The sequence below is a fragment of the Paramisgurnus dabryanus genome, chromosome 5 (assembly GCF_030506205.2).
Source record: "Paramisgurnus dabryanus chromosome 5, PD_genome_1.1, whole genome shotgun sequence".
NCBI classification, from domain to species: domain Eukaryota; kingdom Metazoa; phylum Chordata; class Actinopteri; order Cypriniformes; family Cobitidae; genus Paramisgurnus; species Paramisgurnus dabryanus.
In genome coordinates, this window is record NC_133341.1 from 31,052,636 (window position 1) to 31,066,572 (window position 13,937).

Here is a 13,937-nt window from a genome sequence, read left to right on the forward strand (position 1 = left end):
AGGGTCCAAATACGTACCATTATTTTAGTACAGTTAGTAGGCTATCTATGCATTTTGTACCAATTTGTACAGTACCTTTGAGGTACTAATACACACTGTTTAGGTACCGGCACAGTGACAGCTTTCATACCGTAATTTCTGAGAGTCTACTGCACATGGAAATATAGTGAAGGAAACATATGCTTTCTCTGTGCATGGATTGATTGTGGATTAGGTTCTTAAATGGCTCTCAATACTGTTATAGGTGGTGTTTTGTAGTTGTAGCAGCAGGTAAACCCAGTGACCCTAGTTTGAAATTAAAACTCACTGCATGACTCAAACACACATTCACTTATATGAGCTAAGCTTCACTCTGTCACTAAAGGCATGTAGGAGAACAGACAGTTCAAGCTTATGCAATGCTACTGTATGCCTGCCAGAGCTTCTCTGATTTATGGGATTATTTCTCATTCTCTGACATCCCATTGAGCAACCGCAGCATTGAGATTACGCACAAGCAGCTGTCAGTTGAATTGTCATCCATTCAGATACTCAGAGGTTTATACTGAGCATTCACTCTTAATCCAAAATACTGAGAGACATCCACTCATATTGCCCTGTTTAGATTTTAGACAAAGCAGTAAACACTTTTGCACAACTCCACAACCACTGTAGTGTGGTTTTTATTGTATTTTAATGCAATTTAGTTTTGGCTTTTTTTTTTTTTTTACTCCCTGTCAAACCAGATGGGGTTTGTTGTAAACACTTGTTCAATGTGAATTTTTTGCTTTTAATATTAATTTTTTATTTATATACTATTGTGCTCTGTAACAATAATTAATTTTACATTTACATGCAAAATGAATGAATGTAGTTCCTGTGGCCAAACTGGTAGAGCATTGCAAAGGTCATGGTTCAATCCTCAGTCAGGATACATAATAATTAAAGAGATGCATATTAAAGCAACACTAAAGAGTTTTTTTACCTTAAAATAACGTTTCCAAAAAAGTTTCAGTCGTTCATCCACTCGAAACAGGCTGAACGGCACTTTCACATTCGCTTTGCAGCCCTCTATCGCACTAAAGAAGTTTCCAACCGTCGGGTCGCGCTCATATAGTTATAGTGAAAACTACAAAAACTGGCTTTACGGCAGACCTACAATCCAATCAGAGCCAGCTATGCTGCAGTATTTATGACAGTATTTACGTTTAACCTGTAGGGGGAGCAAAGAGCAAAGACTCTTTAGTGTTACTTTAAAAGCACTGCAAGTTGCTTTGACCTGCCAAATGTGTAAATGTAAATGCCACTAAACATTCCCACGCTAACTGCTTCAGTGGAAATTATGTCAATGCATCAAACAGCCCAGAACATTTCAAAGCACTTAAAAAAATTGAATAACACCTATTCTTGACAGATCACGATGCTATTTTTCTAAGGGTTTTAAACTACAAGCTGTAAAAGTATACAATTTATGCATACAAAACAAGTTCTTTATCATCAGTTTAAGTCGTTTAGCTGAACCTATAGATTGAGAGAGCAGGTTAACATTATGCACTGGTGGTCGTAATGATGATGAAGAACACTGGAGGGCATCAGAGGGCTGTGACTCATGAACAGATATTTTCTACTGTGTGTACTGCAGCGCTATATTTAGGGGTTGTGTTGCCATGTACAGTATGTTTTGCTTTATAAAGAAAAAACTCAAAATGGACATCCATAACCTCTATTCTTTACATGACACATGCACACAATCCCAAAGGTTTAAAAATTAAATTGTGAAATTAATAAATCTGCCATGCAAGTTTTATCTACACTTGCATTTGCATACAAAATAAATAAGGAATTTAGTCACAGATGTTGGACATTTTAGTGAGGTCCTTATTTAGTGACAGTCGAATCAGAATGTCCAATGTGTCATTGGACCACAAAAACATTCTTAAGCACGGGTAGCTAAAAATTCTTTGCAGGTGTCGAAATTATTGATTTTTCTTTTATGACAATAAGTATTTGGTTATTATGTAAGATTATGTTACATGAAGATATTTTTTAAATTTTCTACCATAAATATATCAAAACTTTTATTTACGTGAGCACTGAGGAATTCATTTGGACAAATTTAAAGGCAATTTTTTCAGTATTTAGATTTTTGTTGTACCCTCAGATTCCAGATTTTCATATTGGTGTATCTCGGCCAAATATTGTCTTATAACAAACCATACATCAATGGAAAGCTGTAGATTATATGTATAACTCTCAATAAAAAACGTTATGACCTAGGGTCACATATTTAAATTTTAGTGTATTAACAGTTTAACCTGGTAAATAAATTCAGAAACAACTGATCTGGCAGTAGTAATAGTAAAATGTATATATTAAGTAGGAAAAGAAGTAAAATAACTACATTACTGTAAATTACAAGGCTACATTTTTATTGTGTTATTCTTTTAAACATAAATAAGTGTAATAAAATATTGAATATTTAAATACATTAATAGATAAATACATGCATAAATGACTTCTACTGTACAATAATAAATTGCAACATCTCAGGCCGCAGCATCTCCTTCTCCTCATGATGAGGGATCACATCTGAGTTCAGACAGATTTCTCTTGTCTTCACATGCAATAATGTAAGCTTTAACAGATGTCAAGAAACTTTCTTATACAACAATAAAGTGTGAAAACACAGCAAACTGATGTTAGAAGCATTACGGTATGTAAGCATTTACATGTTGTGTTAATGTACATCTAAATATACTGTAGTTTGTTAAATGAGCTATCAAAAATGTGTGTATTTGAACTTGACCAGACGACTCGATCAGCAGATCTCAAACCATCTATTTCATGTTACACAATAATTGTTTGTGAAATACTGGAAATGCACCAACCAACAGCCTCATCAAAAAAAGGATTTGCAAAAGGTGAAATAGCTCCATAAAAAGTGACTAAAGTAGGTGATACAGGCAATGCAGTAAAAACTCATATGGTTTATATTCCTGTCCTGTGTGTTGTTAGTCAACAGGTTAAACTTGGGTCATATACTTTCTGATTTACTTAAGTAATAAAATTTTGATAATGTCATAAAACCACAGATAGTCAAATACTTTTAACATAATTTTGCATTCAGACTTTCTTAATATCCAGGTGGCATTTTTTTTGTACCTTTCAAGTTGTGTCTTTTAACCGAAATGTACTTGATGGATGATCTTGTTTTCCCTGAAAAAGAGAGAGATTCCCTTTAAAGTGCATTTTTCCAGTTGTTCATCCGCTGACCTATTAAAGTCATATGTAAATTGCCCGCTAGTTTGTTATAACACATAATAAATGTGGTTTACATTTTTTTTAAATACAGATCCATAAATTTCAAATTAATATTTAAAGTATATACGTTTGCGACTATAAAATGATTATGCAATCTGTGTGTGCACTCAATATAAGGCATAAACAACACAGATTTATCTTACTTTTAAGGGAACTTTCTCTGTTGAAGATCATATTCGCCACAACGGTCCTTCGAGTTGATATGCCTTTGCAACAAATGCACACACTGTTTCTGGTATTCGGATATGCTTTGTTTGGTGCCATGTATGACCTTTCTGGTTCTGTAAACAAGCAAGATTCAAACAGGTCAGTCACAAAAGTTCTTTTTTAAAACTTAGTGAATACACTGCAAACACAGACTGCAGTCTTTTCATTTGATTTTTATACATTTATTACAGATGGCACGAGCTGTTACATGTATCAAATCAGCATGCAAATTGCACCGTTCACTATTACAATACTAAAATGGTGCTTAAAAGGATGTTCACCTAAAAACTATGTCATTATTTGCTCACCCTCGTGTTGTTTAATCCCCCAGTGTCTTTTATTTTCAGAACCCAAACGCACATTTTTTCTTTCTTTCTTTTAAAGTGTTATTTTGGGTTTTCTGGTTACTATGGGGGTGCATGGTGACCACCTCTCTATGCTTCGAAAGGACCCCCAGGTGTTAAACAAAAATATTTTTTTACTTTCAATGTTGCAGATCATATTCGCCTCACATGCTTCTATCTTCCTTTGCAACAAATGCAAACAACATGAGTGCAAGTAAATAATGACATTTGTATTTTTGGGTATTTATCCCTTCAAATGACTGACACTAAGGTTTGTAATTTTAAGATTGCAGTAGTTAATGCATTTAATTTTGACTTTCAAATAAACTTCCAAGTGTCTGCTTTCAAATGAGACGTATGCATTTACACTCCATGGTTGGGTCACTATCAAACAGAACACAATGCTGGGTTAAAAACGACCAAACTTCTGGGTTGTTTCAACTCATGGATGACTGACAATAACCCGACAGTTGTGTTACAACCCAGCAGTTGGGTCATTAAAAATAACCCAGCACTTTTTGAAGTGTAGTGCAAAGGCTTCATGAACTGTATCTATTTTAGTTTAGCTATGATGAACAGGTTAATGAAAAGAGAGACATTAATTATATATATATATATATAATACATTAGATTATTTTGTGTTTTAATAATTCAATTTACAAACCATATTTGGAAAATTCCATATAAGTACCTTTCTCCTGGATCGTAAATTCTGTCGGATATGATGAGATGGTAACTTTGCTATCTCTAACAGCCAGGTACTTGTTGGGTTCAGCTACTGACTCCAAATAATGTCCTATTTTGTTAGCCCATTGAAAGAGAAACCTTTTCTCCTCGTGCTTTAACTGCTCCTTTAATAAAATGTGTATACGAGAAAGATTTAGGAAACTGCACACAACACAAAATAAAAATAAACTAACAGCAGACTATAAGCTAATTTTCTGGTTTTAGCTGGTCTTGGATTAAAAACCATTTCAGGCTGATTGAAATGGATTATAAATAATAAAAAAAATTGTTTTAAGAACTTTGACACTAACTTTTGACAATTCAGATATTATTGTTACAGATTGCTACAGAAAGCCAAATACACTCTTATTTTAACCCAATGTTGGGTCAAATATAAACATATAATTTTAACCCAGCTGGGCTTGTCCCTTTTTGACCCAACGCTGCGTTAAATATAACCCAGCATTTTTTAGATTGTATGATTTGACCTATAATTCACTTTTAGATTATATATATATCATGTGGATATAGCCCATGCAAAGAAAGACAATGGCATTACCTCAAAGCTAATCTTATCACCATTGACAACGGGGAAATATTTCTTCTTCCTCAACTCAAAGGAAAAAGCCATGCACATCCGCCTATCCATCTCACACTTATACACAGTGACTGAGCAGAGAAAAAAGGAAGAATAGTTGTTAGTGTTTTATTGATAAAAACTTTTCAGTGGCAAACACTTTATCATCATCACTTTGAATAAAAACATTAGAGATTATTATAACATTTCATACATTCTAGAGACCTTTCTATATAGTCTTTACCCAAGCAAACAATAGTAAATACAAGTGCTGTTGAACCTCACTACAGTAAAAACTATACCTCAGTTTACTAAAAAAAAAATTTTAATATACTGTTTTCTTTATAAAATCATCCTGTTTAATGTAAAGAACATTCAATGAAAATATAACTTGATATCTTTAACATTGGCTGAGATCATGTCGAAGATTAAAATAAATAAGTGCAATCAAACTTCGCCTACTACAGCCCCATTGACTCCCTGTGCAAATGCATTGATGAAGTTAACAGTTGGATGTGCCAAAACTTTCTTCGGTTAAACAAAGAGAAAACTGAAGTCATTGCGTTTGGAAACAAAGATGAAGTTCTCAAGGTGAATGCATACATTGACGCTAGGGGTCAAACAACTACAAATCAAGTCAGGAATCTTGGTGCGAATCTGGAGTCTGACCTTAGTTTCTGTAGTCATGTCTAAGCAATAACTAAATCAGCATATTATCATCTCAAAAATATCGCAAGAATTAGATGCTTTGTTTAGAGAAACTTTTGCATGCTTTCATCACCAGAAGGGTGGATTATTGTAATGGCCTCCTCACTGGCATTCCCAAAAAGACCATTAGACAGCTCCAGCTCATTCAGACGCTGCTGCCAGAATTCTGAGCAGAACCAGAAAATATGAACATATCACACCAGTCCTCAGGTCTCTACACTGGTTCCCAGTTACATTTAGGATTGATTTTAAAGTATTATTAATGGTAGGCTATATAAATCACTAAATGGACCTCAATACATTGGATATATGCTCATTGAATATAAACCCAAGAGATCACTCAGATCATTAGGATCCCATCAGAAATTAAACCAGCTTCCAGAGGAGATCAGATGTGCTTCAACAGTAGTCACATTCAAATCCAGACTCAAAACACATCTGTTTAGCTATGCATTTTCTGAATGAGCACTATGCTGGGTCCGAACTGATTGCACTATATTTTATATATTTTAATTATTTTTATTTCTCTTGTTTTTATTCTTATTTTCATCTGTTTTATCATTTTATTCCTCACTGTAAAAAAAATCCGTAGAAATTACAATGTTATTGCAGCTGGGTTGCCAGTAACTTACCGTTAATTTAAATGTATGTTATTTACTGGCAAGAGTTCAAAGTTAAATAAATTTTAAATATTAACAAGTATTTATCTTTACAGAATAAAACTATACAATAACAGCCTCATGCAAAGCAATCTGGGAAACAGAAATCATCATCAACCTTTTTCAGTTTTTGTTTCCCAGAATTTTGTTTCCCAGAATGTTTGCTGTTTTTTATTTTTACTCTGTAAAGACAAATACTTGTAAATGTTTAATGTTCAGTTAACTTTGAACAAAATGTTGCCAGTAAATAACATAAATATAAATCTACGGTAAATTACCGGCAACCCAGCTGCAATTTCTACGGAATTTTTTTACAGTGCTGTTTATTATTTTTTACACATTTAAACAGTTTTTATTAAAATCACATTTATTTTCTTTTAATTTATATTTTAAATTCTCATGTATCTTTGATTTTTTGTGTCTCTCATTTCTTCATACTTTTTTTCTCTTATACATTCTTTTCTCATTTACAAATGTGCTATACAAATAAACTTGCCTTGCCTTGCCTAATTCTCTTAATCACATCATTACATTATGAGACCTTGATCATAATCATACTCTCAAGCATGATCGTAATTTTTAACAATTGAAATGTAGAGAATTTAAATATTTAAAGTATTGCATTAACTGCGCAGGTTTTTACCTTTGGGTTCATCAGTGTCGCCCCCCTGCCAGTTCTCCACCACCATCTGCACTGAATTTCGTGTGCTTTGAAGACGCACATATTTGCCCTGTGTTTCCAGATACGCAGATATCTCGGGGTTTCTTTTCAGACAGTACATCTAAAAAGATAAACAGCCAAGACAGATCCAAACACACAAGTTTAAGATGTTGTCCGTCATAAAACTTAGATAAAGCATGCACAGACTGCATTTTTGACTGCGCTTTGCGAGTCGTCAGGTCAGCAAACACACACACAAATAAATATTGCATGCTAAGCAGGACGACCTTTTCCTTGACAAAATTCTGCAATGTATTGTGAGGCATTAAATCTCCAAACGTTAACGAGTAGAGATGTAAGTATGCGCATGCATGTACCTCCGGTTGTCTTCTGCGCGCTTTTTGAAAGTCCAACACTTCAGCTGCGCTTTAAAAACTACATACATCATGACGCGTATTACTGCAATAACTCTTGACAAATAGTTTACCTTAGAAAATGAAGGAAAAAATCAGCCAAGTGTAAAGTCAAGTGTACAAGCACTTTCGGAATGTGACGGTTAAGTAGCCTATTTATTTGAGGGGCCGCCGGAGGAGTTTTGAGATCTGTTGACAAAAAAGACCTTAGCCTACAATAAATTTTTCCCTGACCCTCCAAAATGATTGTGAAAAATGCATGACTCTCCCCGATAATTTATTGATTTTTGTACTGGTTCGCGCTTAGCAAAGATGTTTAGAAGCCATTGTTTTTTACAACTATGACAAACGACAAACCTCTGCGTACTTTACACACGTCACTCTCCTATGGTGGCCATTTCAGTAGATTTACTCACTAAAATTGTTGTGGAAACACAACATAAAGCCAAACTTCCTGCATTTACTGCTCATCTCATGTTAACTAGTGAGAATGAGACCATTCAACAAAGCACAGTTGGTATAAACAAAGTCTTTTGCAGCACAGCGATTTAAACGCCGAATAGTGGACCAGCAGGATTTCTTTTATCTTACGTTTAAGACGTAAACACGCCCCAGCCAACATTGCAAGGTGGGGCCCACCCATTCTCCTAATCTCCCTCGGACTGGGGCTCCATGCAAGATCTCACATCGTGGGGTCTCATTGATCCTAAAAAAGGTGAGAAATCAGCCCAGAAATACACAGGAGGAGCTGGTCAAGGACCTGAAAAGAGCTGGGACCACTGTTTCCAAGGTTACTGTTGGTAATACACTAAGACGTCATGGTTTGAAATCTTGCATGGCACGGAAGGTGCCCCTGCTTAAACCAGCACATGTCCAGGCCCGTCTTAAGTTTGCCAATGACCATTTGGATGATCCAGAGGAGCCAAGGAAGAAAGTCATGTGATCAGATGAGACCAAAATATAACTTTTTGGTTATAATTCCACTAAACGTGTTTGGAGGAAGAAGAATGATGAGTACCATGCCAAGAACACCATTCCTACTGTGAAACATGGGGGTGGTGGCATCATGCTTTGGGGGTGTTTTTCTGCACATGCGACCAAGGACAGGATGACCGGGGCCATGTATAGATTTTGGGGAACAACCTCTTTCCCTCAGTTAGAGCATTAAAGATGGGTCAAGGCTGGGTCTTCCAACATGACAATGACCCAAAGCAAACAACCAGGATAACCAAGGAGTGGCTCTGTAAGAAGCCTATCAAGGTTCTTGTGTGGCCTAGCCAGTCTCCAGACCTAAACTCAATAGAGAATTTTTGGAGGGAGCTTAAACTCGTGTTTCTCAGCGACAGGCCAGAAGCCTGACTGATCTAGAGAAGATCTGTGTGGAGGAGTGGGCCAAAATCCCTCCTGCAGTTTGTGCAAACCTGGTGAAAAACTACAGGAAACGTTTGGCCTCTGTAATTGCAAACAAAGGCTACTGTACCAAATATTAACATTGACTTTCTAAGGTGTTCAAATACTTATTTGCAGCTGTTTCATACAACATAATTAGATTACATTGTGAATCTGGATTTTTTTTTTAGATTATGTCTCTTTCAGTGGATATCCAGCTACGATGACAATTTCAGACCCCTCCATGATTTCAAAGTGGGAGAACTTGCAAAATATTAGGGTGATCAAATACTTATTTTCCTCACTGTATATGCACTGGTGGTGATGATGATGAAAAACACTGGAGGGCATCAGAGGGCTGTGACTCATGAACAGATATTTTCTACTGTGTGTACTGTAGCGCTATATTTAGGGGTTGTAAGGCCATGTATGTTTTGCTATATAAAGAAACCACCCCAAATGCACATCCATAACCTCTATTCTTAACATGACACATGCACACAATCTCAAAGATTAAAAATTAAATTAAGAAATGAATAAATCTGCCATGCAAGTTTTTTTCCACTTGCATTTGCATACAAAATAAATAAGGAATTTAGTCACAGATTTTTATGTTGGACATTTTTGTGAGGTCCTTAATCAATAACAGTCGAATCAGAATGTCCAAAGCCCATATGTGACATTGGACCACATAAACATTTTCAAGCACGGGTGGCTAAAAATACGTTGCAGGGGTCAAATTGATCGATTTTGCTTTTATGCCAAAAATTATTTGGTTATTATGTAAGATCATGAATATGTAAAGATATTTTGTACATTTTTTTACCATTAATATATCAAAACTTTTATTTACGTGAGCACTGAGGACTTCATTTGGATAATTTTAAAGGCAATTTTCTCAGTATTTAGATTTTAATTGTACCCTCAGATTCCAGATATTCATATTTGTGTATCTCAGCCAAATATTGTCCTAAAACAAACCAAACATCAATGAAGCTGTAGATTATATGTATAACTCTCAATAAAAAAAAAACGTTATGACCTAGGGTCACATATTTTAATTTTAGTGTAATAACAGTTTAACCTGGTAAATAAATTCAGCCAGAAACAATTGATCTGGCAGTAGTATTAGTAAAATGTACATATCAATGAAAAGAAGTAAAATAACTACATTCATGTGAATTACAAGGCTACAACATTTTTATTGTGTTATTCTTTTAAACATAAATAAGTGTAATAAAATATTGAATATTTTAAATACATTAATAGATAAATACATGCATAAATGACTTCTACTGTACAATAATAAATTGCAACATCTCAGGCCGCAGCATCTCCTGCTTCTCATGACAAGGGATCACATCTGAGTTCAGACAGGTTAATCGTGTCTTTACATGCAATTATGTAAGATTTAACAGATGCCAAGAAACTTTCTTATACAACAATAAAGTGTGAAAACACAGCAAACTGATGTTAGAAGCATCACGTTATGCAAGCATTTACATGTTGTGTTAATATAAATATACTGTAGTTTGTTAAATGAGCTAAAATGTGTGTATTTGAACTTGACCAGACGACTCGATCAGCAGATCTCAAACCATGTATTTCATGTTACACAATAGTTGTTTGTTAAATACTGGAAATGAACCAACCAGCAGCCTCATTCAAAAAGGATTTGCAAAAGGTGAAATAGCTCCATAAAAAGTGACTAAAGTAGGTGATACAGGCAATGCAGTAAAATCTCATATGGTTTATATTCCTGTCCTGTGTGTTGTTAGTCAACAGGTTAAACTTGGGTCATATACTTTCTGATTCACTTAAGTAATACAATTTTGATGACGTCATAAAACCACAGATAGTCAAATACTTTTAACATCATTTTGCATTCAGACTTTCTTAACATCCAGGTTGGCCCAAAAAGAATGGCATTTTTTTGTACCACTCAAGTTGTGTCTCATAACCGAAAAGCACTTGCTGGATGATCTTGTTTTCCCTGAAAGAGAGAGAGAGATTCCCTTTAAAGTGCATTTTTCCAGTTGTTTGTGGCGTGGTTTAAACTATTAGTGTGTCACAGGATTGCAGTTAATCAAAAGAGATCCATAAATAAAGAAATTATTGATATTTAAAGTATATACTTAATATCTGCAACTATAAAATGATTATGCAATCTGTGTGTGCACTCAATATAAGGCATAAACAGCACAGATTTATCTTACTTTTAGGGGAGCTTTCACTGTTGCAGATCATATTCGCCACAACTGTCCTTCGAGTTGATCTTCCTTTGCAACAAACATACACGCTGTTTCTGGTATTCGGATATGCTTTTTTTGGTGTCATGCATGACCTTTTTGGTTCTGTAAACAAGCAAGATTCAAACAGATCAGTCCAAAAAGTTCTTTTTTAAAACCTAGTGAATACACTGCCAACACAGACTGCAGTCTTTTAATATGATTTTATACATTCATTACAGACGACGTGAGCTGTTACATGTATCAAATCAGCATGCAAATTGCACCGTTTACCATTACAATACTAAAATGGTGCTTAAAAAGATGTTCACCCAAAAACTTTGTCATTATTTGCTCACCCTCGTGTTGTTTAATCCCCCAGTGCCTTTGTTTTTCAGAACCCAATCGCACATTTTGTCTTTTTTTAAGTGTTATTTTGGGTTTTCTGGTTACTATAGGAGTGCGTGGTGATCGCCTCTTTATACTTCGAAAGGACCCCCAGGTGTGAAACAAAAAATATTTGTGCCGAATATTTTAAATGTCCTGAATGTCTAATCTGTTGTTTAAGCAGTAAGATGTTTTACTTTTAGATAATGTTAACTAAAACAGTGATATCCACAACGAAAAGAATGATGAGTTGATGTCTTCAGGACACAAGCCAAGTGGGTTATTTATTTAACAATGAGTCATTTGGAAGCTTGAAGGGTTTTCTGGTTTCAATGGGAGTGGATGGTGTTTGCTTTGGTCACCATATACTCACATAGTACCCAGAAAACCCCAAACAACACTTGTAGCACAAGTATTATGTAGAACAAAATAAGGCATGAAGTTTCAAACAACATGAGTGCAAGTAAATAATAATAAAAAATTATTTTGGGTGAACTGTCTCTTCAAATGACTGACAAAGATTGCAATAATTAATGCTTTTAACTGTAGTAATTGCAGTAATTCATTTTGACTTCCAAATAAACTTCCTAGTGTCTACTTTCAAATGAGACCAAACTTATTCATAGTGCAAAGTCTTCATGAACTGTATCTATTTTAGCTTGGCTGTGACATTTCAGTTAAGTTTAGTTCAGGCTAACAGGTTAATGAAAAGAGAGACATTAATTATAGATATACAATAGATTATTTTTGTGTTTTAATCATTCAATTTACAAACCAATCGGAAAATTCCATAAAAGTACCTTTCTCTTGGCAATGGATCGTAAATTCTGTCGGATATGAATGGATGGTAACTTTTCTGCCTATAACAGCCAGGTACTTGTTGGGTTCAGCTACTGACTCCAAACACTGTCCTGTTTTCTCAGCCCATTGAAAGAGGAACCTTTTCTCATTGTGCTTTAACCGTTCCTTCAATAAAATGTGTATATGAGAAAGATTTAAGCTACTGCACACAATACAAAATAAAAATAAACTAACAGCAGACTAAGCTCATTTTAAGGTTTTAGATTCATGTGAATATAGCCCAAAGAAAGACAATGACATTACCTCAAAGCTAATCTTATCACCAGTGACAACAGGAAAATATTTCTTATTCTTCAACTCAAAGGAAAAAGCCATGCATATCCGCTGATCCAACTCATACTCATACACAGTGACTGAGCAGAGAAAAAAGAAAGAATAATTGTTAGTGTTTTATTGATTCTAGAGACCTTTCTATATAGTCTTTACTCAAGCAAACAATAGTAAATACTAGTGCTTTTGAACCTCACTAAGTAAAAACTATACATCAGTTTACTACAGTTAACTATAATAAAAAATCTGTGTCTCTGTCTGTGAAAACCCAGCTACAATAATTTTTTTGTGATTTACTGTTTTCTTTATAAAATCATCCTGTATAATGTAAAGAACATTCAGTGAAAATATAACTTGATATCTTTAACATTGGCTGAGTAAGATTTTGTCGAAGATTGAAATAAATGAGTGCAATGAAACTTTAATTATCTTTATCGCATCATATGATACTTTAGCCTTGATCATAATCATACTCTCAAACCATGATCATAATTAACAATTGAAATGTAGAGAATTTAAATATTTAAAGTATTGCATTAACTGCGCAGGTTTTTACCTTTGGGTTCATCAGTGTCGCCCATCTGCCAGTTCTCCAGCACCATCTGAACCGAATCTCGTGTGCTTTGAAGACGCACATATTTGCCCTGTGTTTCCAGATACGCAGGTGTGTCGGGGTTTCTTCCTCTTAGGCTGCACATCTAAAAAGGTAAACAGCCAAAACAGATCCAAACACACCAGTTTAAGATGTTGTCCGTCATAAAACTTAGATAAAGCATGCACAGACTGCATTTTTGACTGCGCTATTCGAGTCGTCAGGTCTGCAAACACACACACACAAATGCGCGCGTGCTAAACGAATTAGATTAGGCTACTATGTAAGGAAATATTGCATGCTATGCAGGACGACTTTATCCTTGTCAAAATTCTGCAATGTATTGTGAGGCATTAAATCTGCAAACTTAAACGAGAAGAGACGTAAGCATGCGCGTGCATGTACCTCCGGTTGTCTTCTGTGCGCTTTTTGAAAGTCCAATACTTCAGCTGCGCTTTAAAAACCCAGCACAAGCCATACGTCATGACGCGTATTACTGCAATAAGTAGTCTAGACAAATAGTTTTCCTTAGAAAATGAAGAAAAAAATCAGCCAAGTGTAAAATCAAGTGTATGAGTACTTTCGCAATGTGACGGTTAAGAAAACATAGGCTAT

The 13,937-nt window shown here is 35.0% G+C and overlaps 1 protein-coding gene across 1 annotated transcript; it reads right to left on the minus strand.

Moving 5' to 3' along the window:
• Nucleotides 1-10,058: 10,058 nt before the first annotated feature.
• LOC135732141 (uncharacterized) lies at nucleotides 10,059-13,937 on the minus strand. Its single transcript, XM_065250036.2, has 6 exons — nucleotides 13,728-13,937; nucleotides 13,287-13,428; nucleotides 12,704-12,813; nucleotides 12,400-12,565; nucleotides 11,201-11,338; nucleotides 10,059-10,977 (listed from the first exon to the last, which is right to left on the minus strand). The coding sequence occupies exons 2-6, from the start codon at nucleotides 13,426-13,428 to the stop codon at nucleotides 10,871-10,873; spliced, it is 663 nt and encodes a 220-aa protein (XP_065106108.1). The 5' UTR covers nucleotides 13,728-13,937; the 3' UTR covers nucleotides 10,059-10,870.